This window comes from Marmota monax, unplaced genomic scaffold (genome assembly GCF_021218885.2).
Source record: "Marmota monax isolate L192 unplaced genomic scaffold, Marmota_monax_Labrador192_F-V1.1 WCK01_AAM20220418_F8-fsc00147, whole genome shotgun sequence".
In the NCBI taxonomy this organism is placed as follows: domain Eukaryota; kingdom Metazoa; phylum Chordata; class Mammalia; order Rodentia; family Sciuridae; genus Marmota; species Marmota monax.
The window spans coordinates 4,408,456-4,436,311 of NW_026693552.1; the positions used below are offsets into that span (position 1 = coordinate 4,408,456).

A 27,856-nucleotide genomic window follows, 5' to 3' on the forward strand; every position below is an offset into this window, starting at 1 on the left:
ACAATTTGGAAAATTAAAATATTTGCATGTTACAGTTGATACTTCTTCTGGATTTTTGATGGGCTCCCTTCATTCTGGAGAAAAAACTAAAGATGTTATAGCTCATTGCTTACAAAATTTTGCCACTGTGGGCGTTCCAAAACAGTTAAAAACAGATAATGGTCCTGGTTATACTTCGACCTCTTTTAAACAATTTTGCTCATCATTTGGCATTACTCATATAACAGGAATTCCATACAATCCACAGGGACAAGGCATAGTTGAAAGAGCTCATCAAATTATTAAAATGTACTTACTAAAGCAAAAAGAGGGAATTGGAAAGGGGTATATGTCACCCAAAGATAAACTTAAAATAACCCTTTTTACTCTAAACTTTTTAAATTTGGATTCCTCAGGGCTTAGTGCTGTGGAAAGGCATATGTGTCCAAAAAATGTACATAAGCCTAAGGTACTTTGGAAGGATATTCTAACAGGACAATGGAAAGGTCCTGACCCAGTGATTGTCTGGAGTCGGGGTTCTGTTTGTGTTTTTCCACAGGGAGAACAGCAGCCGATTTGGATTCCAGAGAGATTAACTAAAACAATTTCTACAGGCCAAAAGGAAGATGATTTGACTCAAATCCATAACAGCTGATATCCAGAACTCCAGTTTGGCTATTCTTACATCTGCAACAATGATTAACCAGGATGCTTTTTTCAATATTTATTTTATTATTTGCCTTTTCCCACATCACAAAGTTCTATTTTATTTTTGAGCTCATACAGACCTAGGTTAATGTTTTTCTGATCAGTTTTATTTTTTGACTGTGGAGTTTTTAAGCATTGCAATGGAGATTTCACCTAGATAAAGCTACAAGGCCTTTACTATTGTCTTATGTGTTGTATGTTATGTGTGCACACTTCTGTTTTGTGTTGTATGTCTGTATGTGCGTATGTCCATATATCATATATGAGGAGCGCTCATGAATAAATGGATCCGAATTTTTTTATTCATGTAATTTTAATGGTTTAATTTAGATTGGGTAAACAGCTGTTGAAAATTGTTTTAATATGTGAACAAATAAGGAGGTTAACAGATCTGTTTGTTTACTTTCACCTTTCCTTCTCATTATATTTAATAATTCTGTTCAGGATAATGTAAATTGTTCAAAAAATTGTTTTCTTAGTGCCTGTTGGAATGTTACATAATTTTTTTTCTTAGCATCATTGCCAGAATTCTTATCTTCATCCCAGTGCCGGTGAAGACAAAGATAAAACCAAACTACAGCTTCTTCGATAGTTATCACAACAAACTGTAAAAACTGATGCATCAATGAATAATAACTCAACAAGTAATGCTCAATTAAGGAGTCGATTTACTTTGGGAGGAAATGGACATATTGACAGATTCCTCTGCTTTGAATTGCTTGCAGACCTTGCCTGGACTGTGTATCACTTGTATGCATTGTGAACTATCTGTTGGTACAGCGAATTGTGGTAGTGCTGGAGTATTTTTGCTGATGGTGTCACCGGTGGTACAATTTTTCAAAGGAGCCCTCAATTGGCTTAGTGTCATGGCATTTTGCATCCTCCTCCCTTCTACTAGTGATGGTCTAAAATTTGGGGGCCAACAGAGGTGAGGCAAAGAACCTCACCCCCCCACTGGTGCAAAGGCCTATCCACAAGTATGGCTGTATGTTGGACCGGTAGTCAGTGACGGGTATGATCCAATTGCAGTGGTACCAACCTAAGACAGGAGGCTGACGCCTAGAGGTCAGTTCATCCGATGACGGGTAAGGACCATATGTTGAATTGGACTGCCTAACAGGCACGGTCCCTAAGCCACATTGCTTGTTGTTTAATTAAACAAAAAGGGGGAGATGCTGAGATCCACGGCCGAGTCTGTATGGCCCCTGGCATTTTGCCAACAGTATTGATTGACAGGCGAGGCATTACTATCCGCCTCTGCCGCAACTTTTGAGTTCTCGCACTATTTTGGAGTTCTCGTGGGGATTTCCGGGGATTCCCCGAGAGTTCCCATTGGTTGGGGAAGTGCAGGAGGAGGAATTTCAGGGAGAGATATTTCCGGCTGGGGGTTCCTGGACAAGCCTCGTGGCACGTTCGGGAGGATTCCCCGGGAGCTGTGTGAAGTGTTTTCCTGCAGTTTAAAAATAAAGTTTGTTCCTGCTTCAGTGGCTAGTGATTTGTGCCCAGCCAGACTGCGGCAGGCTCCAAATACAGTAACATTAGTAGTTGGGCTTCAATTAAAAAATTTGGGGGACACAATTCAGTCCACAGCATATACTTTTCAGAATTTTTCTTTTAGGAAATGTAAAAATACTTTGCAATATTACAAATAATACTGAAAAATAACATTTATTTGGCAACCAATAGGAGCCAGGCACTGTGATTCTCATAAATGTTCTATCATTACAACTGATGATGTAAGTTCCATTATCTTCATTTTACAAATGAGGATATGCTCTGAGATGCTAACGTCACTTGCCCAAGATCACACAGCTAAGATAGTGAAGATTCCAGTATAGGATCTTCTTGGTCACTACACTATAATTTAATGTATATATCAGCAAGATTGTTTGGTAAGGAGTTTACAACCAAGTGACACTGTGGACCCAGAACTACCATTCACCCAGAACTACCATTCAATCAATCTAATTGATTGTGGTCATAGAGTACATTGAGTTCCTCAAATGCAAGTGATAGAGTTTTGGATTACCTACTGATTTGTACTCTCACCAACAGTATCTGATTCTATTTCCCCACTACTTCACCAACCATGGGTTTTATGCTTAAATAACATTTCACCCACAATTTCAATTCAAAAATATGAAAATTCGGATATGCCTCATTTGCCCTAATAAAAATCGTCTACACAGTCATTGTTGCCTGGTTTCACCACAAGGTGTTATCAAGTGTAAACCATCACAGCAAGTTCACAAGGTTAAATATAAACCAGATTAAGCCCCAAAACTGACATACCTACTTTTTATTTATTGTGAAAATACTGCAAGAAAACTAAAAATGAAAACAAAGCCATGAAGGAAAAATGTATATAATAAAACAGTGTACGATCTGATTGGCATAGCTGTCAAGAATTTAGGGACTTTTAAAAGGATAATGGTGTAAATATTAAACTTCATGCTTCACTCTTAGAACCAACATTAAACTGAACATGTCACATTTGTCAGTAGTTGAAAGAAGAGAAAAAGAGAACTTTTAATATTGGCAAACCTACTCTTTGATTGTATAAACCTGTTGGCAAGTTGAATCCTACAGTTCTCTTTAAGCACCACAAAACCTAAAATAACTGCAAACTGCAAGTCTGGTCAAGGATAATATCCAGGAAAATCCGAAAACTTGTTTTAAAAACTATATTTAAAAACACAAACACGCTGGGCTCTTGGGCACTTGCCTCTAATCCCAGCAACTAGGAAGGCTGAGCCAGGAGTCCAAACTGGAGGCCAACCTCGGCAATTTAACAAGACCCTGTGTCAAAATGTAAAATACAAAGGGCTAGGAATGCAGCTTAGTGGCAAAGCTAGTGAGTTTTGCATTTCTGCGGCTCAAACCCCGGGGGTTAGGGGGAGTGGGTACCAAACACAAATATTGATATTTTAATTCCCCCAAATAATCGGGGCTTTTCTGGAGGCGGGATAGAATGCAATTCTGTTCAGTACAGTATGCAATCAATTCCTTCCAGTTGTCCACTGCCAGCCTCTCACCCCGCGCCTTCTAATTTTGACAAACACCAAATAGGGACACTCACTATTACGAATTACCTTTACCTCCAAATCGCATCACAGTCACCTAGAGGGACTCCAACACGCACCCAGTCCGTCCCACTTCCCCACACTGACTCGGTAGGTCTGTACTGCTCACACTTGAGCGTGTCTGAGAGCCACTTACTGAAAGAAGGGAGGCTGACCCCTTCCAGGAAGGTGGACTTTAAAAATTGCAATCTTTGGGGATGTGGCCCTGCACCAGTGGTGTGAGGACGCCCCAGGTGACTGTGATGCTGTGTCGGACGGCAGTACCCAGGAGCTCCTGGAGTCTGCATTATGGCCAGCGCGAGCAAATGCGCTAAGGTTGCGCCGGGGCGAGGAGCTCGGGCTTTCCCCCACCTCCGCAGGGTGGCGAAGGCCGCGCGGGGCGCGGGGACCTCCTCAGGGCTGGGTTAGCAGCGCCTCCTTTTCCGCTCCGGCCTCAGACCCATGGGAGCCCCCAGGCTGCGTACCGGGCGCAGGCCGAGGTTCAAGAAGGGCCTCGCCGCCGCCGCCGCGCGGTGGGCCCGCCGAGTTCGGCAGGCGCCAGCACAGCCTCCGCTCCATCAGGCCCGGCCCCTCGCCGTCGCCGCGGCTCCACCAATCGCGGGCCTCTCCCGCCGCCGCCGCACCTGTGAGGAGGAGCCCGCGCGCTTCGGCGCTGTCGTCGCAGCGTCCCCGCCCCGCTCCGCCCCCACCGCGGCGCCCGAGATCACCCGCCGCCGGCGCTCGCCTTCCCGCTGGCAAGGAGCGGAAGCCGCCACCGGAGGCGGACTCGGCGAGACTGAGCCCGGGCAGCCGCGGCAACGGCGAGGCGCGGGGCGGGGGCGCCCGGCGGACACCGCAACCCCGAGCAAGCGGGCGCCCCGAGCGGGCAGCCCCGCCGGGGGTGGCGGCGGCAGCGGCCGTGGTGGCCGCGCTCGGGCGCCCCTCGCGCAGCGCTCCATGCCGGTGTGGTGCTGCCGCTGCTCCCTGGCCGGTCATTTCAGGTGACTTTTCCGGGGACGGGAAGGGAGCCGGCTCGGGTGGAGCGCGGCGGGGGCCTAGGTGGGCCGAGCCGAGCGGGCGGGGAGGACCGGCAGCGCTGCGTTCGGCCGCCGCTGGGGTCCCGCCGCGTCGCTCTCCCGCCTCGTCCGTCCTGCCGACGGGCTCTCTGCTCGCCCTCCTTCCCTCGCCCAGGACCGCGGGGGTCACGGAATGGACTGCGAGACCGGCTAGGCCCGGGATGGGTCGGTTACGGCGGGCTGAGACTTCCAAGTCGTGCCAAGTTGTAGCGACGGATTCCCGCGAAGGGCCTCCTTAAAAAAAAAAAATGTTACTTATTATTATTTTTTTTTCTGATAACATAAGTTACTGGGTTGACCGAAGGTAGGAAACTACGTTTAGCGTCGTGATCTGGTTACAAATAGGTTCTGACTTAAGATGTTGCTTATGATAAGTCAGTTTCTAGATATAGAGTAGAAATTTGAAAAAGTGTCACAGTTTTATACTCAGTGATGGGGAAAGTTTTTAAGGGGTGAGAAAGATAATACATTTAAAAAATAAAAGTGGGTGGGTTTTCTATGTCTAGCACAGTTGATCAGAACTTCAATTGCAAGGGAGAAGACTAAAGACACTAGAAATGGTTTTAACCCAGGGGTGAAATTTACACGTTTGAATGCTCCAGAATGATGATGCGTAACACTTATTTTTTGGGGGGTAAGCTATGAAACTCTAATCAAGAGTTATAATTGGGGTTCATAGGATATAGGTGGTCTATGAACTTGGACCGAAAATATATTATTTTCACAAAATTAGCATTTCCTTCAGTTAGGAGTATAAGTAACAAACCAAAGTAGTAATTATGATTGACATCAATGTAAATCACAAATATTTCCCTATCACATTAGTTGCAGATATCTAGAAATACTGTTTATGCTTAATGTTTCTTCAGAATTACAGTAATTACTGTACATCAATGAATTGTTCTTTAATGCACATTTACTTGTATGTCACGAGGTTTTCTTTTAAATACATTTTTTAGTTGTAGATGTACACAATACCTTTATTTTATTTTTTTATGTGGGGCTTAGGTTCGAACCCAGTGCCTCACACGTGCCAGACAAGCGCTCTACCACTGGGCCACAGCCCCAACCGCATGAGTTTTTGTTTTTTTTTTTTAATAACTATTTTAATGTTTTCCTTGTAAGTCCTATTAATGCTATTATTCGGAGAAGAGGTCCTGAGGCTTTACCAAATTATGAAAGGAATGTAAGGCACAGAGAAAGTTCAGGACTCCTGTTGTACTAGCAATAAGCTAGGCTTGCCCAGTGAGTTTTGTGTGAGTCTCCAAATTCTGGATATTAAAAAATCAATAAAAAATAAAAAAGTATGTAATAGATTGCTTTTGTAGCTTCAAGACAAATTGTCGTCTACTTAACAAACAGGGTTTTGAGAGTATCAGACACATTTTGGAGAGTTGGAGAGTTTTAGAGAACTGGTTCCCTAATGAAAACTTGTTAAATTTAAACCCCTGAGAAACTAACATCATTTTGAGAAAATACTATCACAAAGCCTTTTGACAACCTTTTGTATACAGCTGAATTCTTCAGGTGCCTGGTTGGGATTTATATCCTTTCCTCAAATACTAGGCAGTAAATACCATCTGCTTATCTTTGTGCACTGAAATTTTGAATAGGGGCTAAAAACAAAAAGCATGGGGCTACATTTTGGTCTTTAAGAGAAAGGACAACAAGCCTGCAAGCTTTCTGCCTCTAAAAAAGAAAAAAGGTCACCTAAAAAATTTTTTAGGAATGTTTCTCATTTACTAATGCTATCTTTGTGCAGATTCATTAGAAACACATTTTATACAGATTGTGACAAACTACGTTTGGGGATTTGTCTGATATTTGAATTGATATGTTTAGTGAGAACTGTCTATTAACCTAGTACTTCCTATTCTGGCAGATGACAATTGTGACTGCCTTTGTGACTTTAAAACTTCTTTTCATGTGTTAGTATTGATTTGGTAAAATTTAGAATTGTGCTTCCAAAGATTATAAAAATTGAGGTATTAAAGCATTTCATTTTAATTACTTAAAGAGATATTGCTACAATGTGGGAAAAGTCTTTTTGTTATCTAGATATTTTGCTTACACTATCCTTTTAAATTTGTTTTGAAACTTGGGAAAATAATGTTTCAAAAACCAAAAAATGGGAAGCTTCTAAAGTCCTCTTAGTTATCTTCTTTGATACTGAATGTTTTGGTAACTGTTGTTGTTTACTGTTGTTGTTTACTGTTTTCTAAATTCGATTACATATTTTTCAGTTTAACTGATGCCCCAAATAGAGGAAAAGTAGATTTTTATTACTCAAAGTAAATTCTGGTCTTTTTTTTTTTTTTGTACTTGGGATTGAACCTAGGGGCACTTAACCAGTAAGCTGCATCCCCAGCCCTTGTTTATATTTTATTTAGAGACAGGGTCTCGCTAGTTGTTTACAGCCTTGCTGGGTTGCTGTGACTGGCTTTGAACTTGTGATCCTCCTTCCGCAGACTTTGTGTGCCTGGCCCACGAATTCTGGTCTTAAATAAAGTTTTCATAAAGTTGGAAAATCTAAGTAGAAATTAACATTGTTCATAGTATATGCATATACTGTAAAACATGTGCAGCAATACTAAATTTATAATGTAGGGTTTGATTATTTTTAGAAAGAATGCTACTAATTGGCTTTTGTTTCATTGTTGCTGTATGTAAAATCAGTTAACCATAGTTTAATTTTATTTTCCTGTTGACTCAGGATTTTTCATGTCTCTATGAAACCACTATTTTGAAAGCTATCTTTTTTTTTTTTGAACTTTTGAAAACTATCTTTTTTTCTTGATTAACACTATTGAGTTATCAAATACCATGCAAGTTTATTACAAATAGTTGCCACACAGATAGATTACACCAGTGATAATAAGAAATCAAAACAAATTATTTATACTGTGTAAATTTAGGCAAGCTAATATATAGAAAACTTAAATAACATGAAACTTTGGCTCTTGTTAAGGGACCTGAGACAATGGGAAAAGAATATTATCTTCAATGAATTTCAGGGCAGCTGGATATCTACACACAAAAAAGAATGAAGTTAGGGGCTGGGGCTGGCGCTCAGTGGTAGAGCGCTTGCCTAGCACGTGCGAGGCGATGGGTTCGATCCCCAGCACCACATAAAAATAAATAAATAAAATAAAGGTATTGTGTCAATTACAACTAAAAACATATTTTAAAAAAGATAGTTATATGTGTCTTACCCTATGAACAGAAATTAAAGTGGACAAAAGGCCTATTAGTAAGAACTACAATTATAAAATTCTTAAAATGTAGGAATAAATACTTGTAACTAGATCAGGCGGCGGTTTCTTAGATATGCCACCAAAAGCATGGCAACCAAAAAATAAATTTGATTTGGTCAAAAATTTAAATTTATTCATTCAGAGGACATCATCAAGAAAGTAAAAGGGCAGGTCACAGAATGGGAGAAAATGTTTCCAAACTATCTGAAAAGGGACATTTGTCCAGAATATATAAAAAACTTTTTTTTTTTAACAAAAAAACAGTTAAAAACAGGCAAAGGCTGGGTGCCGTGGTGCATACCTGTAATCCTAGCGGCATAGGAGGCTGAGGCAGGAGTATAGCAAGTTCAGAGCCAGCCTCAGCAAAAGTGAGGCGCTAAGCAACTCAGTGAAACCCTCTCCAAATAAAATACAAAATAGGGCAAGGGATATGGCTCAGTGGCTGAGTGCCCCTGAGTTCAATCCCTAATCCCCCCAAAACAAAAACAAAAAATGGGCAAAGGGTTTGAATAGATACTTTAATGAAAATATTCAAATGGAAAATAAGCACCTGAAAATATGCTTAACTTTAGTCACTAAGGAATATAAATCCTAAAGGCAGCTGCTCTGGAGGCTGAGGGAGTATTTTAAGTTTAAGGCCTATCTGGATAAAATAGCAAGACCCAATATTAAAAAATAAACAAAATTTGCAGTTGAGATGCCACTTCACACACACTAGGATAGTTAACTAAAAGACTTAATAGTGCTGGCAAGGATGAGGCAGTTCCTCAAGATGTTAATATAGATAGAGTAAATGGCCAAATTATTGCTGTATATTCTCTGGGAATATTCCTTAGAGAAATGAAAACTTGTCAATACAAAACCTTCAGTGAGTGTTCATCGCAGCATTATTTATAATAGCAGAAAAGTGGAAAAAACCTGTGTGTTCAACAAATGATAACAAACAAAATGTAACATATCCATGTATAACATATCCATTGAATATTATTCAGTCTTCAAAAGAAATTTAAGTACTCATACATGCTCTAACATGAGTGAATCTTGGAAATGTGGTAAGTGAAAGAAGCTAGACACAAAAGGCAACATGTTTTGTGAGTGGTCAAATTCATATGAGATGTCCAGAATGGACAAATTCAGTAATTCAGAAAATAGTTTAGTGCTTGCTAGTGGCTGGACAAAGGGGAAAATGAGGATTATTGCTAATGAATGTACTGTGTTAGGGGGATGATGGTTGCAAAACCTTGTCAATATATTGGAAACCATCAAATTGTATACCCTAAGGGTGAATTTTATGTATGAATTATAATTCATTGAAAGTCTTTTAAAATTTCTTTCTAGTGTTTCTTCCGTTTGCCTTAATGTAAGGCTTGATCAAGTAACCTATTGTCTTATGTTTTTGAGCTTTTGAAAGCTATCTTTTTTTTTCTTGATTAACAGAAGCCCACCAGAGGGCATTTTATTTCTGATTGTCTTAAGCTCTTGATTTACTTTTCTAAATAAACTGATTGAGAGGACAAGTTCAGTGAAATGAAATATAGTTGCTTATAATAGTCTATATATAGAATTTATAGATGAATAAAATTCTAAGGCTTGCCAGAAAAATAATTGCTTGAGACAGCTCGACTTAGAATATTAAATGCCCCCTAAAAATGAGTCCTATAGAAACTGAGTTCTACTGTACCTTTAGGTGAAAGTAATTTGTAGTTTTTCATGAGTTATGGTTTATCCTGTTAGCATTTGAATATTACTTATTAATTTCATAGCATTTATTTGTAGACTTAAAGTTATTATTTTCCAGGTTATATATATAGAGAGAAGCAACAGTGTTTGGGGTAGGGATGTCTGGGAGATTAAGGGAGAAGTCTGCATTTCCTTAGAATTGTGATCATTACAACAATAATGTTTATTCGGCCTGGGTAGCCAAAATGACTTTGGTCAGAAGCCTCCAACAGGAGCTGGACTTGTCCTTTGCACACACTTTGGAGAAGTATCAGGAACAGACCAAAGTAGAAAATACTCAGGTTTAGTGTAAACTCTAAGAAGCAGAAGCAAGCAAGACAGCAGATACATCTGGATCTGATCAGAGGCAGTAGTTAGAATGCTCTTGAAAGGGATGGATTGATCATAAAAGATACTTCCTTCCAGGGATAGTGTGCTTGCAGTGTGAGGAGGGGCTTTCTTTAGTTGCCAGTCCAGAAGGTTATCTATTTTGGCAATGTAAGATGAGTCCAGATATTTAGGGGTAGACATTACTTTCTTTGGTTTAAGAAAGCTCTCATAGTATTTTGAGAACTCTGCCCAATCTGAAGGTAGATTGGGACCTCTGAGGGATACACAGAAGCAGACTTTGCTGTCTCCATCTAATTCTTTTCATTTGCCAACATCTTTTGGGATCAGTGAGTTGACCCTTAGTCTTGTGAAATAGCTGATCCATCTGTCATTTATCATTTGGGGAATACTAAGAAACATATCTACTCGTGGGTCTCAATACTTCCAGACATGATGACTATTGCTGACTGTATGAATATGGAAAATAATTTAGGAATTCTATTTCAAAGTAATCCACAAAATAGTATAGCATTAACCATGTTCAGGGAATACTCCATTTATTGTGTGAACATGCCACAGTGCTAAAACTAGTTTCTAGAGAGGCAATTGGGAAATAAAGATTGGAGATCAACATTAAAATCATTCCTTATTTTTATATTTTCTTGATAATAAAAGTGTATAAACCTCTTTTACCGAATACCCAATTTGTAATATTTAACTACAGTAACTTTTCCTTAAAACATTTATGACTGTATATTTTAATGCATTTGCCTTTTAGTTAATGAGAAAAAGTAGAGAAACTAGTCATCATAGAAGGTCTCAGAATTATAAAATCTCTAATGTTGTATCTTTGATCATTAAAGACAGCTTCTTGAAAAAGCTTGCCTACAAGATACACAGCTACTTAGAACTTCTGGCCTTCAAAGTAGGATAGGTTGACATACAGCTAAACTACTAATTTCAAAGCATTGTGAAACTATTAAGTATTTTATGGCTTAAAATATGAGTAAAAAGTGACTTTTATGTCAAGGCTATATTGACTGACTCTCTCTCTCTCTCTCTGCTTTTAAAGAAATTATAGTGACACTGAAACTGAAGGAGAGATTTTTAATTCCTTAGTGCAATATTTTGGTGATAATCTGGGGCAAAAAGTTAAAGCAATGCCATTAGTTGAAGAAACTTCTTTACTCGAAGATTCGTCAGTGACTTTGCCTGTGGTAATAATAGGTAAGTTGTTTCATTTTGTTGTTAAAAATTTTTACTGCCCTTACTACTTTAATAAATCTGCAGTAAGGCAGTGCAAGTTCTTAGGATTATATTAAAAAGTAGTCTTATTTCAAAATGGCTAGTACAGAGAAGTTTTAGTGTCCTCAACACAAAGAAATGATATACGTGTATGGTGATAGATATGTCAGTTACCCTGAGTTGATCAGTAGACATTTTATACGTGTGTTGAAATGCCGGAGTACCTCCATTAATATGTACAGTTAAACTATGTGTGAATTAGAAATAATTTTTAAAAATAGTTTTTAAGGAGAATCTGTGGAAAAGATAATAAAGGAATTAGTTCTAATTTAAAAAGTATTCTGAAGTTTTATGTGTTAAAAAAACTAATAATCAAATCTTTGGAGGAAGTAATCTGATGTTAGTGGCTATGTTAGAATTTAATACATTTCATTGGAGACCTGATAATAAGAATTCTATTAACTGTATAGTAGTGTCATGGTAGTGATAATAACCAATATTAGAGGTCTGAAGTGAGCATTCAGTGTATATTATTAGATTATACCTTATAACCTTATTGCCCTCTAATGTTGGCAGGGGACACACATATAGGGAGAGACTCAAACAGTGATTTATACAAGTTAGTAACCCAATTTGTAATATTAATCCTTAATTGGCAACATTGTAGTACGCTGTTATGATATTTATAATAACCTTAACCATGACATTACTGTTGTATATCCTTTGTACCTTAATTCAGAGTTAGTAGGAAGGGAATTAAAGCTGTGTTCTCTGATTAACATGTGGAGATACTAGGAAGTTAGGGAGGGAGATGGGCAGGAGAGCAAGATTGTTCTTCTATACTAGATTCTCCTCTAGGAAATAGATGACAGTATTTCCTATCCAAGATAGATCTCAGGGGCCATATCCTGTATCTGACTTTTTCCCCTTTTATATCCAATCTCGATTTTTCATCCAGGATGACAAGGAACCGTATCTTTCAGAAAACTACCTTTATCTGCATTTGTCTACCCTATTCCTCCCCAAACAATCTATCCCTATTTGTCTTATCTAACCTGTGAGTTGCTTACCCTAATGTACATAGTTCCATTACTATTTGGAGTAGCAATACCTGAGCATAGGTAAAGAGCTGATTTCCTTAATATATGTAAGGTTTTTATGTTCCTATTATAACAACTTACCACAAACATGGGGCTTTAAACAATATAAATATATTATCTTATTGTTTACTAGGTCAGAAGTTCAGAGCTGATCTTACTTGACTAAAATTAAGGTGTCAGCAGGGCTATGTTAACTTTTTGAAGGCTGCAAGGAAGAATCGTCTCCTTGCCTTTTCCAGTTTCTAAAGGCTGGTCATATTACTTGCTTTTAAGCTCCCTCCTGCCTCTTCAAAGCCAGTAATGTTTGCTTCAATGCTGGGCAGCCTGATTCTCTGTTTTTAAGGACTCAGGATGATTGTATTGGGCCTACCTATATGATCCAGGCTACTCTCCATCACAAGGTCCTTAATTAAAAATAGTTTTGTTTTTTTGTTTTGTTTTTTTGGTGGTGGTGATGGGGATTGAACCCAGGGCTTTGTGCATGACAGGCAAGCACTATACCAACTGGGCTAGATCCCCAGCCCCCAAAATGTATTCTTTTGCTAAGATAACATTAGAAAGTTTTGGGAGTTAGTACTGAGACATCTTTGGGATGAGGTTGCATTCTCCCTATTACACTGTATTTCTCTGAATTGCCTTTTTGTATTCTTTGCCTATTTACTTTTGAGTGTTGTACCTCTTTCTTTCAAGGAATTTAGTAACTTCTGCTGGTTGGCTATTTTAATTAATAGACTTTTTTATTAGGGCATTTTCAGTTATAAAAAAAATTGAGCAGAAAATAAAGGGAATTCTCATATTCTCCTCTCTCTGCCTCATTTTCTCCTGTTATTAAAATTAGCATCTTGTATTGGTGTGATATGATCGCTATAATTGAGGAATCAATTTTGGTACATTATTATTAACTAAAATGTTTAATCTACATGAGAGTTCACTCTGATAAGTAGTTCCATGGGTTTAGCAGAATGTATAATGTTATGTATCTACCATTACAGTATTTATAGAATAGTTTCACTGCCCTAAAAATCTATACTCCACTTATTTATACCTTTCCTTCAACCCCCAATTACTAGAAAACATTGATCTTTCCATAGTCTTCACTTTCCATAGTCTTCCAGTTTTACCTTCTCTAAAATGTATATAGTTAGAATTGTAGAGTATATAGCCTTTTCAGACTGGATTCTTTCACTTAACAATATATATTTATGGTTCCTTGTCTTCTGATCTTAGAGGGGAAGTATCTAGTTTCTTACTATGATGTCAGCTAAGGTTTTTTTGTTTGTTTATTTTGTTTGTGGTACTGAGGATTGAAACCAGGGCCTCATGCATGTTAGGCAAGTGCTGTACAACAACAGCTATATCCCTTTTTATTTTTTATTTTAAGATGGAGTCTCACTAAGTTAATCAGACTGTCTGCAAATTTATGATCCTCCTGCCTTGTGGCCTTTGTGTATTAGGACTGCAGACATGTGCCACCACACCCAGTTTGTAGCTTTATTATAGATGATGTTTATCATGTTGAGAAAATTCTCTTTCTGTTTTTTTTTTAAATTATGAACAAATGTTTGATTTTTTCAAATGCTACTCTTGCTTGTGTCGATTAGCATGTGATTTTTTTTTTTGTCTCTATTCAAGGAAATTAGCTTTTTTACTTCTGTTTGTCACTTATTTTTAATTTTTATCAAGTCAAATGGTTTATTTTTCTGTCTTTTGGGTTTTCTGTCATGCTTAAAGCTTTTCCATGCTAGCATTGTATGTAGAAATATTACCTTTTTCTAGTATTTTTATGGTTTTACTCTTTTTGCTTATGTCTTTAAGCATATTTTATTTAAATAAATGGACAAAAAATGATTTTTTTTTGTGATGGCTAGCAATTTTCTCTGTTGGATTAAAGTTTTGATAGAGATTCAAAATAGAAGTGGCAACCTAGGCTAACAGAGCTACATGAATGGAAGTAGTTCAGTGGGGTTCATCAAGAAAACCAATTTGGCTTTAATTAAAATATACATACCTATAGGAAGGCATTATTAATTGCTGATAATGGAAAGATGGTTGTGACCAGAATGTGGAAACACTGAATAGTCAGGAATAAGCAATATTGGTTTTAGAATAGAGGGATAACATAATGAGGACTATGTGTTACCAAACTTATGTGGATGCAATATGTCAAATGGAGTAGGTAAATCTCAAGAAGGAGAAACAGAAGACAGAAGTGATAATAGCAAAGACAACTGATGGAATATAGATGGAAAATAGGTTTAGAATCAGAATTTGATTAATTCAGGATTTTGCTAGTACCATATTGGAGATGGGTGATGGAATTTAAAGCAAAGAGCATCTACATGAAGGGACTCCTGTTTGCTTTTGACATCATGTTTGTTACTAGTAAGTAGGTCAGTCAGGTGGAGTGAGGAAGTAGCATATGGAAATGTGGGATGTATCTGGGGGGAAGAAGTTCATCTAGAGAACTAATTTTGAGAATTAGTAGCATAAAGAACTGAAACTTTCAGTAGATGAGATTCCCAAAAGAAAATAGAGAGAAGCAAAGATCAGAATCTTTGAGACATCTTGTTTTGTGAGACATCTTGTTTTGTGAGATTAGAGAAGAAAGAATAAGTGAGGGAGAAGAGCCATCTTTGAAGTAGGAGGAAAGCCAAGTGACAAGAGTATTAATACACCTCTTTCTACCTTTTTCAAAATAGGAAATGGACCCTCAGGAATATGCCTTTCTTATATGTTATCAGGCTATAGACCATATTTATCATCAGAAACAATACACCCAAATACAATTTTACATAGTAAATTAGAAGAAGCAAGACATCTTTCCATTGTTGATCAGGTATTGTTTATTATGTCAATTTTTAAATTTTTTATGCTGATACAAAATTAGTTTTATTTATATAAGCATTGTTTCTCAGTTAAAAATTCTTCATTCTAAATAAAACTTTGTTATTTTATTTTAAATTCGTAAGTGTATTCTGTGAAGTTATATCTATTTATGTCTATCTATTTTATGGAATTTATTAAAGCATAATTTCCCAAATTGTGTTCTAGTGGAATTTTAATAGTTGCTGTATGCTCACATAAGTTTGAAAATGCTGCTTTTTACATACAAAAGCCATCTTCAACTTTTCCAGTGTAAGGATCTGGTTAGCTTTGTGGAAACCTAAATTTTACCTGTATTATTTGACCAAAGAATCCATTAAGATCTCAAGGAACATCAGTATTCTATAACTCACTATCTGGGAAATGCTTAAGAGTAATGGCTTTTACTATAATTATCATGGTCATGACTTTTTTCAGACTCTGCCCTTTTTTTCCATTCAGGACTTAGAATACTTGTCTGAAGGCCTTGAGGGCCGATCATCCAATCCAGTTGCAGTACTTTTTGACACACTTCTTCATCCAGATGCTGACTTTGGGTATGATTATCCATCCATTTTGCATTGGAAATTAGAGCAACATCATTATATCCCTCACTTAGTTCTTGGTAAAGGTCCACCTGGTGGGGCTTGGCATGTGAGTATATTGTTTTTAGCCTTTTCATGTACACGAATTATTATTTGTTGTCCTGATGAAATCAATTTGATTCAAGCATTATGATGATAATACTGTTGTATATGTTTACTGCATTTTTATCTGAGAAGAATTTTAATGCTCCTCAGTTTGGTTAAATATCAGTTAATTGCCTATAGCAGTTAAGGCCAAATTTTTATTATTAATACAATCTTAGAACTAGCATTTTTCTATAGTATTTTACAAGAATTATAAAGAAAACATTTCAGAAATGTTTTACATAGCAAAACTTATTCATTCGTTTATTTTCAAGTTAACAACATCTCAACATCTTATTTCAAAACCAATATTTATTATTTCCAGACATTTTCAAGATAAAAATGAAAAAAAATGTATTAAGAGAAACAAGTTGTATTAGTTTGTTCAGCTGCTATAACAAAAACTGGGTGGCTTGAACAACAGGTATTTATAGCTCACATTTTTGGAAGCTGCATAGTCCAAATTTAAGGTGCTGGTTAATTTGGATCCTGGTAAGGGTTGTCTTCTTGGCTTTCAGGCACTTTCAGGCAGCCACCTACATTTTCACTGTGTCCTCACATGTACAGAGAGCAGTTGTTTCTTATAAAGCCATTAATTCTATTTAGAGGGACCTACCTTCATGACCTCAACTAAATATCATTAATCCCCAAAGGCCCCCTCTCTATATGACATCACATGGAAGATTAGGACTTCACCATAAGAATTTGTGGTAGGGGAACAATTTAGTCCATAGCAGAGGTTAAACAAGAGAACCAATAAATTGAAGATTCATCCAGTATATTTCATTAGGTAGGGGGCCAATTATTCTTCATTCTTATATCCCTAGTTAACACTATGTCTAGAATTGTCAAAATGTAATGAATGGTCATATGTTATACAAATAAATGTTAAATAATTTAGTTTGGCTGGGCGTGGTGGTGCACACCTGTAATCCCGGTGGCTTGGAGGCTGAGACAGGAGAATCGTGAGTTCAAAGCCAGCCTCAGCAAAAGCAAGGTGCTAAGCAACTCAGTAAGACCCTGTTTCTAAATAAAATACAAAATAGGCCTGGGGATGTGGCTATTACAGCAGCTGCCCTTGAGTTTAATCCCTGGTTTTTACCAAAAAAATAAAAATAAAAAATAATTTAGTTTGTTGTTATGAAATACAGATTTAAGAGAACTTCAGCATGTTAAATAATCAAATATTTAACACAGATTTCAATTGGCTATTCCTATTAGTACAATGTTACACATCTAAAAAGTGGTTTACATTTGTTAAGTGACTATGTCAGGGTATTGATATATTCCTATATAATATACATGACTAATAACTTTTAAAATCTTAATTCTTTTTTATAGTATTATGTAGAAACTGCCAAACTATCTGTACCTTTTTGTTTAAGATTTTTGTTTATTTTTAACATTAACTTTATTTAAGAATAGTTGATTTACAATGAGCTGCATTTATTTAGTGTATAATTTGATGATCTGTAACAAATGTCTATAACTGTGAAGCCGCCAATACAAGATATGAAAAAATTCTGTTACTTGCAAAGCTGTGTTTATATTTGCTCTATGAATAGTACTGTCTTCCTTTTTTATGTAATTGGTATTAGGGATTGAACCCAGCCTTTACACAAGCTAAGCATATACTCTACCACTGAGCTCTACCCTGACCTGCTGAGAAGAATTCTTAATGAAACTTTATTTCTTGAAAAAGCCATAATGTTTTATGTGGGGAAGGGTATTTAGATTGCCTTCTCTAAATTCCTGAGGTTTTATTGTATACTTAACTTTTTCTGCTTAAAAAAACTGTGCAGGGAATAATTGATCTCTTTTTACTTCATTTCTTTTACTTTCATGTAGAAAAGTTAAAGTCTGGATAAACCATCATTTCTAAAAGCGTATTTGAGTCAGAGGTAAAGTTTGAAACATACCTAAAAATTCCTTATCTTTTCTTCAGGAATATGTTAACTAGAATATCGATATAAATAACTGGGATTCAGGCTGGATACATTTGTCAAGGATACTTCTAATGAGGATTTCTGACTTTCCCAGGCATAATTCTTTTTTCCCACCTGTCCATTCCATACCTTAATCTTAATCTTTCAGGGCTTACCTATTGTACTGTTGATGTGTTTATGCTACTTTCCCTCTGCCATGTGTTCCGCACATCCTCGCTAGCCTTAGACATCTACCCTCTCTCATTCTTATCTCCATTTTGTGATCTGGTTTCTTACCACTCTCTTCTCTTCCAAGCTTTATAAACTGTGTCCTCTAGAACCTCAGTGATAAACCCTATATTCTTAACTATTTGAGTTATGTGGTCCTCCTCCGCCCTTTCTTGAAAACTTGCTTTTTCCTAAAGATACCTTTCCTATTGCAGCCCTCTGAAGTGAAGCCTGTTCATTCTCCCACTGCCTCATGTTTTATCATTTTGCTGGTGAGGTTGGAGTTCTCTTTACTTCTCATTGCTTTCTTGTAAATTCCCACGTTCCTTTGAACAGGTCATTTTCTAGCTCCTTTACCTTTCCAAACTATATCCATTAATTACTCAGTTTGTGACATCTGGCTCATGGTCTTTAATTATTGTTTCTGAAATTTTATTATCACATTGAATGACTTTACTCTACATACAGGATGCAGAACCAGCACCTTAACCTCATAGTCCCTTCACTCCTCATTGCCAACAGTTTTTTCTATATTAGTTCCAGCAGCTCCACTATGGATCTTATCTCTTTCATAATCACTCAATTTGTGAAACCAGTCCTCAAACATCTTATTTTCTGAACACAATTTCTGTTCTTACAGCCACATCACTCAGTTACTTGCTCTGAACCTCAAAAACAGAGTGGTCCAGCCCTGATCTTCACCTTCTTACCCAGCTTAGGTTCTACAGTCTACTGATTTAACTATTTTCCTTAGTTAACTTCCTTGGCCCATTGTGCTTCAGTTAGATGGGTTTAGCAAAAAGGCAGTTCATCTAACTGTATTTAATCTAAGCTGTTAAACCCCCTGGGGAAAAAAAAATCATACAACTCTGAAAAGTATTGTCTAGCCTCATTTGGGCCCTAAACACCTTTTGGTAGCATTTGGTGTTTCCCTGCAAAAGTTACTAAGTTCTTTTCAAACCCCTGTCTTTTGAGTTCTCTTTTATGCTTAGATGTGCTCTTGGTTCTTGTTTTACAGAGAAAATAGAATCAGTATCGAACCTCCACAGTTTCATAGTTTACCCTACATACTTACTTGTATTCATGCTTACTGTTTGTTTTTTTGTCCCTGTTATAAGGGAAGATATATCACTTCTCCTATCTAAGGGGCACCTACAGCTATATCTGGACCCTTGTCGCCTTAAGGACAGTTTTTGATCTCCTCTATCTTCTTATACCATTAGTTCTATGCCAGCTTTTATTGGACAGTATATAAATGTACTAAAATTATTTCTGTCTTTAAAAAAAATTAGGTGTTAGCTTGTCTTATCCTTTTCTTTAACATATCTTGAAATGATTACCTGCACATACCATCTTCCATGCCTTTGCCTCCTGTTCCTTAGCTCCCTGACTGTAGCTTCTGTTTCTGGTTTTCCATAGGAACTATTCTTTCTGAAGATCAATAATTTCCTTTTTTGCTTAACTTGATCTTCTCAAAATTTCCTGACATCTTGTTTTAGTCAGCCTTTTCACTGCAATGACCAAAAGACCTGACAAGAACAATTAAAGGAGGATAGCTTATTTGAGGGCTCATGGTTTCAGTGGTCTCAATCCATAGACAGCTGGCTCTATTCCTCAAGACATGAGATGAGGCAGAACATCATGGTGGAGGGGGCTGGGGATGTGGCTCAAGCGGTAGCGCGCTCACCTGGCATGCGTGTGGCCCGGGTTCGATCCTCAGCACCACATACAAACAAAGATGTTGTGTCCGCCAAAAACTAAAAAATAAATATTGAAAAATTCTCTCTCTCTCTCTCAAAAAAAAAAAAACACTACTAAAAAAAAAAATCATGGTGGAGGAGTGTAGTGGGAAACAGAAGCTGGAAGCATGGCACCGGGAAGCAGAGAGAGTACATTTCCCTCATGGACAAAATATGTCTTTCCCTCAAAGACATGCTCCCATCGACCCATCTTCTTCAGCCACACCTTACCTGCCTTCAGTCATCTCTCAGTTAATCCCTATTGGGAATAATGCTCAGGTTAATGCTTTCATAACCCAATCATTTTGCCTCTAAACTTTCTTGCATTGTCTCACACATGAGCTTTTGGGGAATACCTCCCATCCAGACCATAACAGATCTATTGCATTTGACAGTTAAATCTAATATCTTTCTTATATTTTCTGAACCTTTAGTCTCCTTGATGTTCTTTCTCTTTGGTACTTCTTTTCAGTTACTTTTGTGGACTCTTGTTCTTTAAAACTGTGCTTCTGTGACCTCTATCCCAACCAAGCCAAGGTCTTCTTATCATACTCTCAAGGTTATTTCATCTAGTCTAACGACTTGCATATGGATGCTGCTTGATTCTTAAATAAAAATCTCTAACCTATATTATTCTTTCTCCTACATCTAAGTTCTAACCCCCTTTTTTTTTATTCCAAAGGTGTCCTGAAACTCAGCATTCCTAAAATTAATTATCTTAATCATCTAATTTCTTTAATTTACTTATGATTAAATGACATAGTCCTGTAGTTACTCAAGCCAGAAACCTGGGAGTCTTCCTTAATGTCTCTTCAACTGCCACTTCAAATTTATCACAAAATCTTTTCCATTCTTTCTTTTCTTTTTGGGTGCTGGGCATTCAACCCATCATCTCTTGTATGTTAAGTATATACTATACACTTAGCTGCACCCCCAGCCCTAACATTCTTTATATCAGAGACATATTTTGAGTCTGCCTACCGTGCTTCTCCCTATCATAATTGTAATTTTGCAAATACTGGCTATCATTATCTTTTGCCCAAATTATTGCAAAATTCTTTCTAAATGCCTTTTCTACTCAGCTTGTCTTTTTCAATTTTTTTCTTAATACCAAAGACAGAGTTGTCTTACTAAAACACAATCTGAGATGTTATGCCATGGATAAAGCCATTAATTTCTCCCCCTTTGTCAAATGTATAGTATACAAACTTCCTGATATAGTTTACCATATTCCATGTGATTTAACTCCTATTTAGCTTTTTTGTCTTATTCCCCACACTCTCATTCCATGCTTTGACATTTTCATGTTGCAGAATCCAATGTTCAGTCTCTGTGATACAGTAGTGTTCACAGGACTCAGAAAATGATTTACTCATGCTTACAGTTTATTGCATGAGTGGATATAGATTAGCATAGCAATGGGAAAAAGCTCATGGGGCGAAGTCAAGGAGAAACTAAGAGTATGCTTCTAGTAGAAACACATAGGGATGTGCTAAATCTCCCAACAGAACAGTGTGTGGCAACACATGTAGAGTTGCCAACAAGGGAAACTCACTCATGCTTGGTGTCTAGGGATTTTTTATGGACCAACAGTCATATAGGCCAGCAGTGCCTGTGTGTCTGACCTCAGCCATCAGACCTCTGCCTCCAACGCAAACACTGGTATTGACTGTAAATCGTATCGTTAGGATAATTTTACATGGCCACACTGGTAGAACATGGCCAAGGCCTCAGGCATGAAAAAAACAAAAACAATACTTGAGGGGCTCAGAGTAATCTCTTAGGAGGGAGTAGACAAGGCCCTGTCCAGAAGACAAGCCTTTCTTAATATATTAAGGGTTGGAATAACCCAAGCCTGCTAAATTTTATTTTTAGAAAGCTACTTAAGTTCTTTCTCATTAAGCTGTTACATTAATTTTTATTTTGCCTGGAATATTCTCCTTCTAATTGTGCACTCCTAGAAGCCCATTTGTATGTATCCTTAAAGAAATAAAATACTTTACATATGTTCCTATATTGTACTTGTATCTGGTTTGCTCCCATATTACACTACAGTCTCTGTGAGAACAGACATTCATGCCTTATAGGTTGCATAGAACAAACAAACACTGATTGGTAGAAAAGTGAGATCAGAGAACTAGGTCTGTCAACAATGCTACCTCTTAACCTCTTGAAGGTTGAGTTCTGCACGAGGCAATTATGGCTCCAGAAAATCTCTGATTCAGTAAAATTTTAACAGTTCCTTTTAATGATGATTCATTTTCTTGATTCTGAACCTATTATCAAAGCCAGTCTGCCTCAAATCATGTGCATCTTGCTGCATTCTCTACCCGTAGTGGTGATCTGTATGCTGTCTCAGATAATGCACCATAGGCTTTGCACATGGTAAGTTAAAAAAATATAATATAGGCCCCACTCCCAGTTCTCGGCCTTATAAAAACAGGGTAAGAAGAATAATGATGTCTAAAACAGTGGGATGAAAGAGATTATTGGTTATTGGGATAAATGTTTTGACCCTTGGACATTTATTCCTTTGTATCAAGGAGAGCAGAAGTAAGTAGGTCCAGGAGCTTGAAGTGCTTACCTCTTTGATGACAGCATTAACTCCAGCAGTGAGTTTGTTTCTCAGGAAACCACTGCTTATTTTTCTATTTGTAGTAAAAGATGTTGCTATATCCAAACCAATCTAGACTTCAGAATTAAAATTGATGGAGGGTAGAAAAGTAGTTTTCTAATTTTTAAAAGGCTGTAAATGAGGTCTGGGCTCAGTGTAGAATGTTTGTCTGGCATATGGAGGCCCTAGGTTTGATCTATAGTACTGCCAAAACAAAAAAACTGTAAATAATGTTAAAATGGAAAAATATCTTAAGTTTTAGAAATTATTGAATATTTTTCTTTTTGTTAAAAACAGTGGAAATAGTGACTTGTAACAGGTACATCTAAATTAACGTATCCATCATATGCCAAAGCTATCAACGTTAATAAGTACACATGATTATCATATCAATTATAAGCTAAAGCTATCAATGTTGTGTAGACATTGAAGAATCCTCTAAATATGTTTATGATTGTATAACTGTATAAAAGAAGATATATAAATGGATAATACCAAATGATGAAAATATGTAAAAGCTTATTGGAATAAAATTTTGGAGGCAATTTATACAAACATTTATGAGTACATTGAGGACAACATGTCTAGAGTCTTAATTATTATAAATGGAATTTTTAGCTTTTATAAAAACCCATGATATGTTTAATAGTTTTTTTTTTTTTTTTTAACTACTACTTTTTAATTTTAACAGAATATGGAAGGCTCCATGTTGACAATCAGCTTTGGGAACTGGATGGAGCTTCCTGGACTTAAATTTAAAGATTGGATATCTAGCAAACGAAGGTAATGATCAAACTATTTTAAAATTCTTTGTTGTAAAATGAAAAAGACTGGAAAAATTTCACAATATTTGTGATCCTGTCCTGGATGAAGAATATAAATATACATGTTTTTCAGATGAAAATATATCCTGAAGCAGTAATTATGAGCTAGTTTCCTTTTAGAGATGTTATAAAACTAAGCAATAAGAAAGTGTTTATAGATTTTTTTTAAAGTTTGTTAATCATGAATTTCTTTCCTGTTAAATCACTGTTTGGTTACTTTCTCAGCTACCCACATATCATTTTCTATACTTTCAACCACTCATTTTTATGAGTGGATATATAACTTCATTTATTTATATCTTGTGTACATACCCAAAGTGTTTGATTTTCAGGGTAAAGAGTGTATATTGTATGATTGACTATGTAGAATGATGGAATAATTCAGAATTTGGGATATGGTTGGCTACTTGGGCATGAAAGTAAGTCTTTAATTAAGAAAATATGAAAGTAGGAATAACAGAAAAAATATCATTTTGGAAGAATATAAATTTGTTTTATTTTGAGGGAAAGAATCCAAAAGTGAAAAAGGAAAAATATGGAAACACTATTGTTTTCACAGATGATAGGTATTAAATTAGAGAGGAATTACCAATAAAGAGAATCTATTCCACTTTGACTATTAATGGAAATAAGTTAAAGCAGGAAGTTATTTAACCTTTGTTAGAATAGAGATGTGACATTTGAGTATCTCCCTGATAGATAAGAATCATTTAATCCATATGTTTTCTTTCATTTGAAATTTAAGATGATCAGATTTAGAGCATGAGTAATTGAGATTAAACCTTTAAATTTAAAAAAAATTTAAATGAAAACCTTAAAGTTTCATTTTTAGGCTTTTTAAGATGGAATTATATATGGGTTTCAAACAAAGTTACAAAATCAGGCAGGTTATACCAAGTTCCCTGTTTTTTAAAGTAAACAAGCCAAATTGCTCAGTACATTCTTCCTTTGTAAAACAAGTAAGAGAAGGAGCTTTATGATTTTTTTAACAGAAGCATTTATCTTTTTATATTGTGCATATTGTATCTTGAATATTATGTGAAAATTAGTCTTGTGATAAATATTAGCTTTAGCTCTGCTCTTAGTTTCATGTCTCTTAAAAGATTGGCAGGGCTTGAGTCCTTCCCTTTTTTCTTTTTGGGTACTGGAGATTGAACTTAGGGGCATTCAATTGAGCCACATCTCCAGCCCAAATTTGTATTTTTATTTAGAGACAGGATCTCACTGAGTTGCTTAGTGCCTCATCTTTGCTGAGGCTAGCTTTAAACTCGATATCCTCCTGCCTCAGCCTCCCAAACTGCTGGGATTATGGGTGTGTGACACTGCACCCGACTTGACTTTAACTTCTAATGTAGTGGTCTCAGGCAAATAACTTCAAGTAGTTGTGAATTTTCTATTCTGCAAAGAATAGAAATAATAGGAGATAATAATAGTAACCATTTCATGGGTTTTCTGTAAATGTTAAGATTTAATGTATTCTAAATAAATTATAGTATACTTTAAAAAATTTTTATGAACTTCCGTTTACAAGTAATAGTGCATTATGTTTAATAATTTGGTTTGTTTTTACTGCTACCTATCTCTAATTTGGGCATGGTTGTTGGGAATATTACTGACCATATGTTTTACAAGCCAAGTGAAAAATGAAAGATGTACTAGTGTACATCTTTCATGAAGAACAGTTTATACTTTGAGTTCTCTTTCCGAGGAGGAAAACACATTGAGCAAAATATAATATCTTACTTGCTTAGATGTAAAATTATTTTGTACAGCAGAAGACAGATGAATTATTTTTGGTCTTTTAGAAAACTGTAACTTAGGAAAAAAAACAGTCAGATTGGACCTGGTGCCACGTGCCTGTAATCTCAGCATTGCAGGAGACAGAGGCAGGAAGATCACCAGTCAAAGCTAGCCGGAGCAGTTTAGCAAGGCCCTGTCTCAGAATAAAAAATAAATAGGCTGGGATGTGGCTCAATGGCTAAGCACCCCTGAGTTTAATACCTGGTACCTTAAAAAAAATAAAAAATCATGGCAGGATGGTATTATATAAATCTTTCAAGAAGCATAGATGTTATAGTTAGAACTGTAATTTCTTAGTGATTATAATCTATGTAATTCAGTTAACAGTTACACATTATAATTGAGATATAAAGTAGTCTAATTTTCAGATATCCACATTTTAATTCTTTCATTTACTTAATAAAAGTTTATCAAACAACTTAATTTGAGCTGACACTATGAATGGCACTGGAGGAACAAAGATGAATTAATGTCCCTGCCCTTGTGTCTTCTTTTGTTGATAAAACTTATTCATTAAAAGTTTTTAATTAAAAACAAAAACAGGCTTTCTTTATAAAGCTTTAGGATAAGTTTTAGCTAAGACAGTCCAGAATAACTAAAAAGATATAAATACTTACTAGAGAAATAATAAATGTGGCAACTTAAGAACTCTCTTCATAGGATATTTTTTCTTTTCTTTTTTTAGGAATCTAAAAGGGGATCGAGTTATGCCAGAGGAAATAGCTCGCTACTATAAACATTATGTAAAAGTCATGGGTCTTCAGAAGAATTTCAGAGAGAATACTTATATAACCTCTGTATCAAGACTCTACAGAGATCAGGATGAAAATGATAGTCAAGACTCAGATATTTCAACAAAGCATTTACAGACAGAGAAGTCAAAATTTATCAAGAGAAACTGGGAAATCAGAGGTTATCAGCGAATAGCAGATGGTTCTCATGTTCCCTTTTGCCTCTTTGCTGAGAATGTAGCTCTAGCAACTGGAACTTTGGATTCTCCAGCTCATCTCGAAATTGAAGGGGAAGATTTTCCTTTCGTGTTTCATTCAATGCCTGAATTTGGAGCTGCTATAAGTAAAGGAAAGTTACATGGCAAAGTGGATCCAGTGTTAATTGTAGGTTCTGGGCTTACTGCAGCTGACGCAGTACTGTGTGCTTACAACAATAATATCCCCGTGATCCATGTTTTCCGCAGACGAGTAACTGATCCAAGCTTAATTTTCAAGCAGCTTCCCAAAAAGCTTTATCCTGAATATCATAAAGTCTATCATATGATGTGTACTCAGATATATTCTGCTGACTCAAATCTTTTGTCTGATTATACCAGTTTTCCTGAGCACCATGTGCTTTCCTTTAAGTCGGACATGAAATGCATTCTTCAAAGCATCTCTGGATTGAAGAAAATATTTAAGCTGTCTGCAGCAGTGGTATTGATAGGGTCTCATCCTAATCTTTCTTTCCTAAAGGAACAAGGATGTTACCTAGGCCATAATTCAAGCCAGCCAATCACATGTAAGGGTAATCCTGTGGAAATAGATGCATATACCTATGAATGTGTTAAAGAAGCCAACCTTTTTGCATTAGGCCCTTTGGTCGGAGACAATTTTGTTCGATTTTTAAAGGGAGGGGCATTGGGTGTTACACGCTGTTTAGCTACAAGACAGAAGAAAAAACAGCATTTGATTGTTGAAAGAGGAGGAGAAGATGGGGTAGCTTAAAACAAGTTTACAAAGAATTTAAATGGGCAGTTTACTATTAAAGATTTTTAATAGTGGTTTTGCAGTGTACTGGCCTGAATTTTCTGGACTTGAATTAACTGGAGGAGAGCCTCAAGCTATAGTAACTTCATTTTTTATAACTACCACAACTTGGCTTACTGATTTATATTGTAATGTATTGGAGATGTCAGACAAATAGAAACACTGCCAACTTGGTAAACTTCAAGCTTAACTAAAACATTCTTTTCTTCCAAGACTTATTTTTTGTGATCATTTTGGGTTATTTATTTGATTGCAAAATATTACAGCCTGGAGTCCATAAAACCACACACTTGTTAGGCCAGACATTGTCCTAGTGAGGACATATTTGGGCACCTTGCTGCTCCAAGGGTGGTCCAAGGATCAGCAGCATCAGCTTTATCTGTTGCTTGTTAGAAATGTACTGTTGGGCCCCACAGTATACTTGCTTAATCAGAAATCAAGACATTGGTATGCTTATTAAAGGTTGAGAACACTGGCCTAAGTGAAAATGGGGATATAAAATATGTATACTAGGGCAGGGTAGGGGGAGGAGGCATTTTCAACTCAGGTTTTATTTATTTTGAAATTGTCAGTTTTATAAATAATTTATTACCAAATATGATGGTCTTTTAAAAATATTTTTATTATTGAATCCTTGATAGGTACTTCATTTTCTTAACTTCTCATAATTTAAACATTCCAATAATATTAGTAAGCACCTTGACATACAAGAACCCGCTGTGACATTTTCCAGGTTTATTCTCTACTTATAATCATCGTAACATCTAATTAATCTGATTTATAATTCAATAAATTGTGGATGGAACTACTTATCTTTGTGTGAACATTGAGTAACTAATTTCTGTCACTGAAACTAAGATATTTGGATATGGTAAGAACTTCCTAAAATTGTAATACCATTTGGTTATTGTCAGGATCATTAAAGGTTAATTTAGAAAATGA

The 27,856-nt window shown here is 36.5% G+C and overlaps 1 protein-coding gene across 1 annotated transcript; it reads left to right on the forward strand.

Annotated features, from left to right (window-relative positions):
- The first annotated feature begins 4,620 nt into the window (after nucleotides 1-4,620).
- On the forward strand, nucleotides 4,621-27,856 carry Osgin2 (oxidative stress induced growth inhibitor family member 2). The gene is made up of 6 exons (XM_046458636.2): nucleotides 4,621-4,750; nucleotides 11,201-11,355; nucleotides 15,173-15,309; nucleotides 15,798-15,989; nucleotides 23,222-23,313; nucleotides 25,840-27,856. Exons 1-6 carry the CDS (start codon nucleotides 4,707-4,709, stop codon nucleotides 26,870-26,872), a joined length of 1,653 nt encoding a protein of 550 aa, XP_046314592.1. The 5' UTR covers nucleotides 4,621-4,706; the 3' UTR covers nucleotides 26,873-27,856.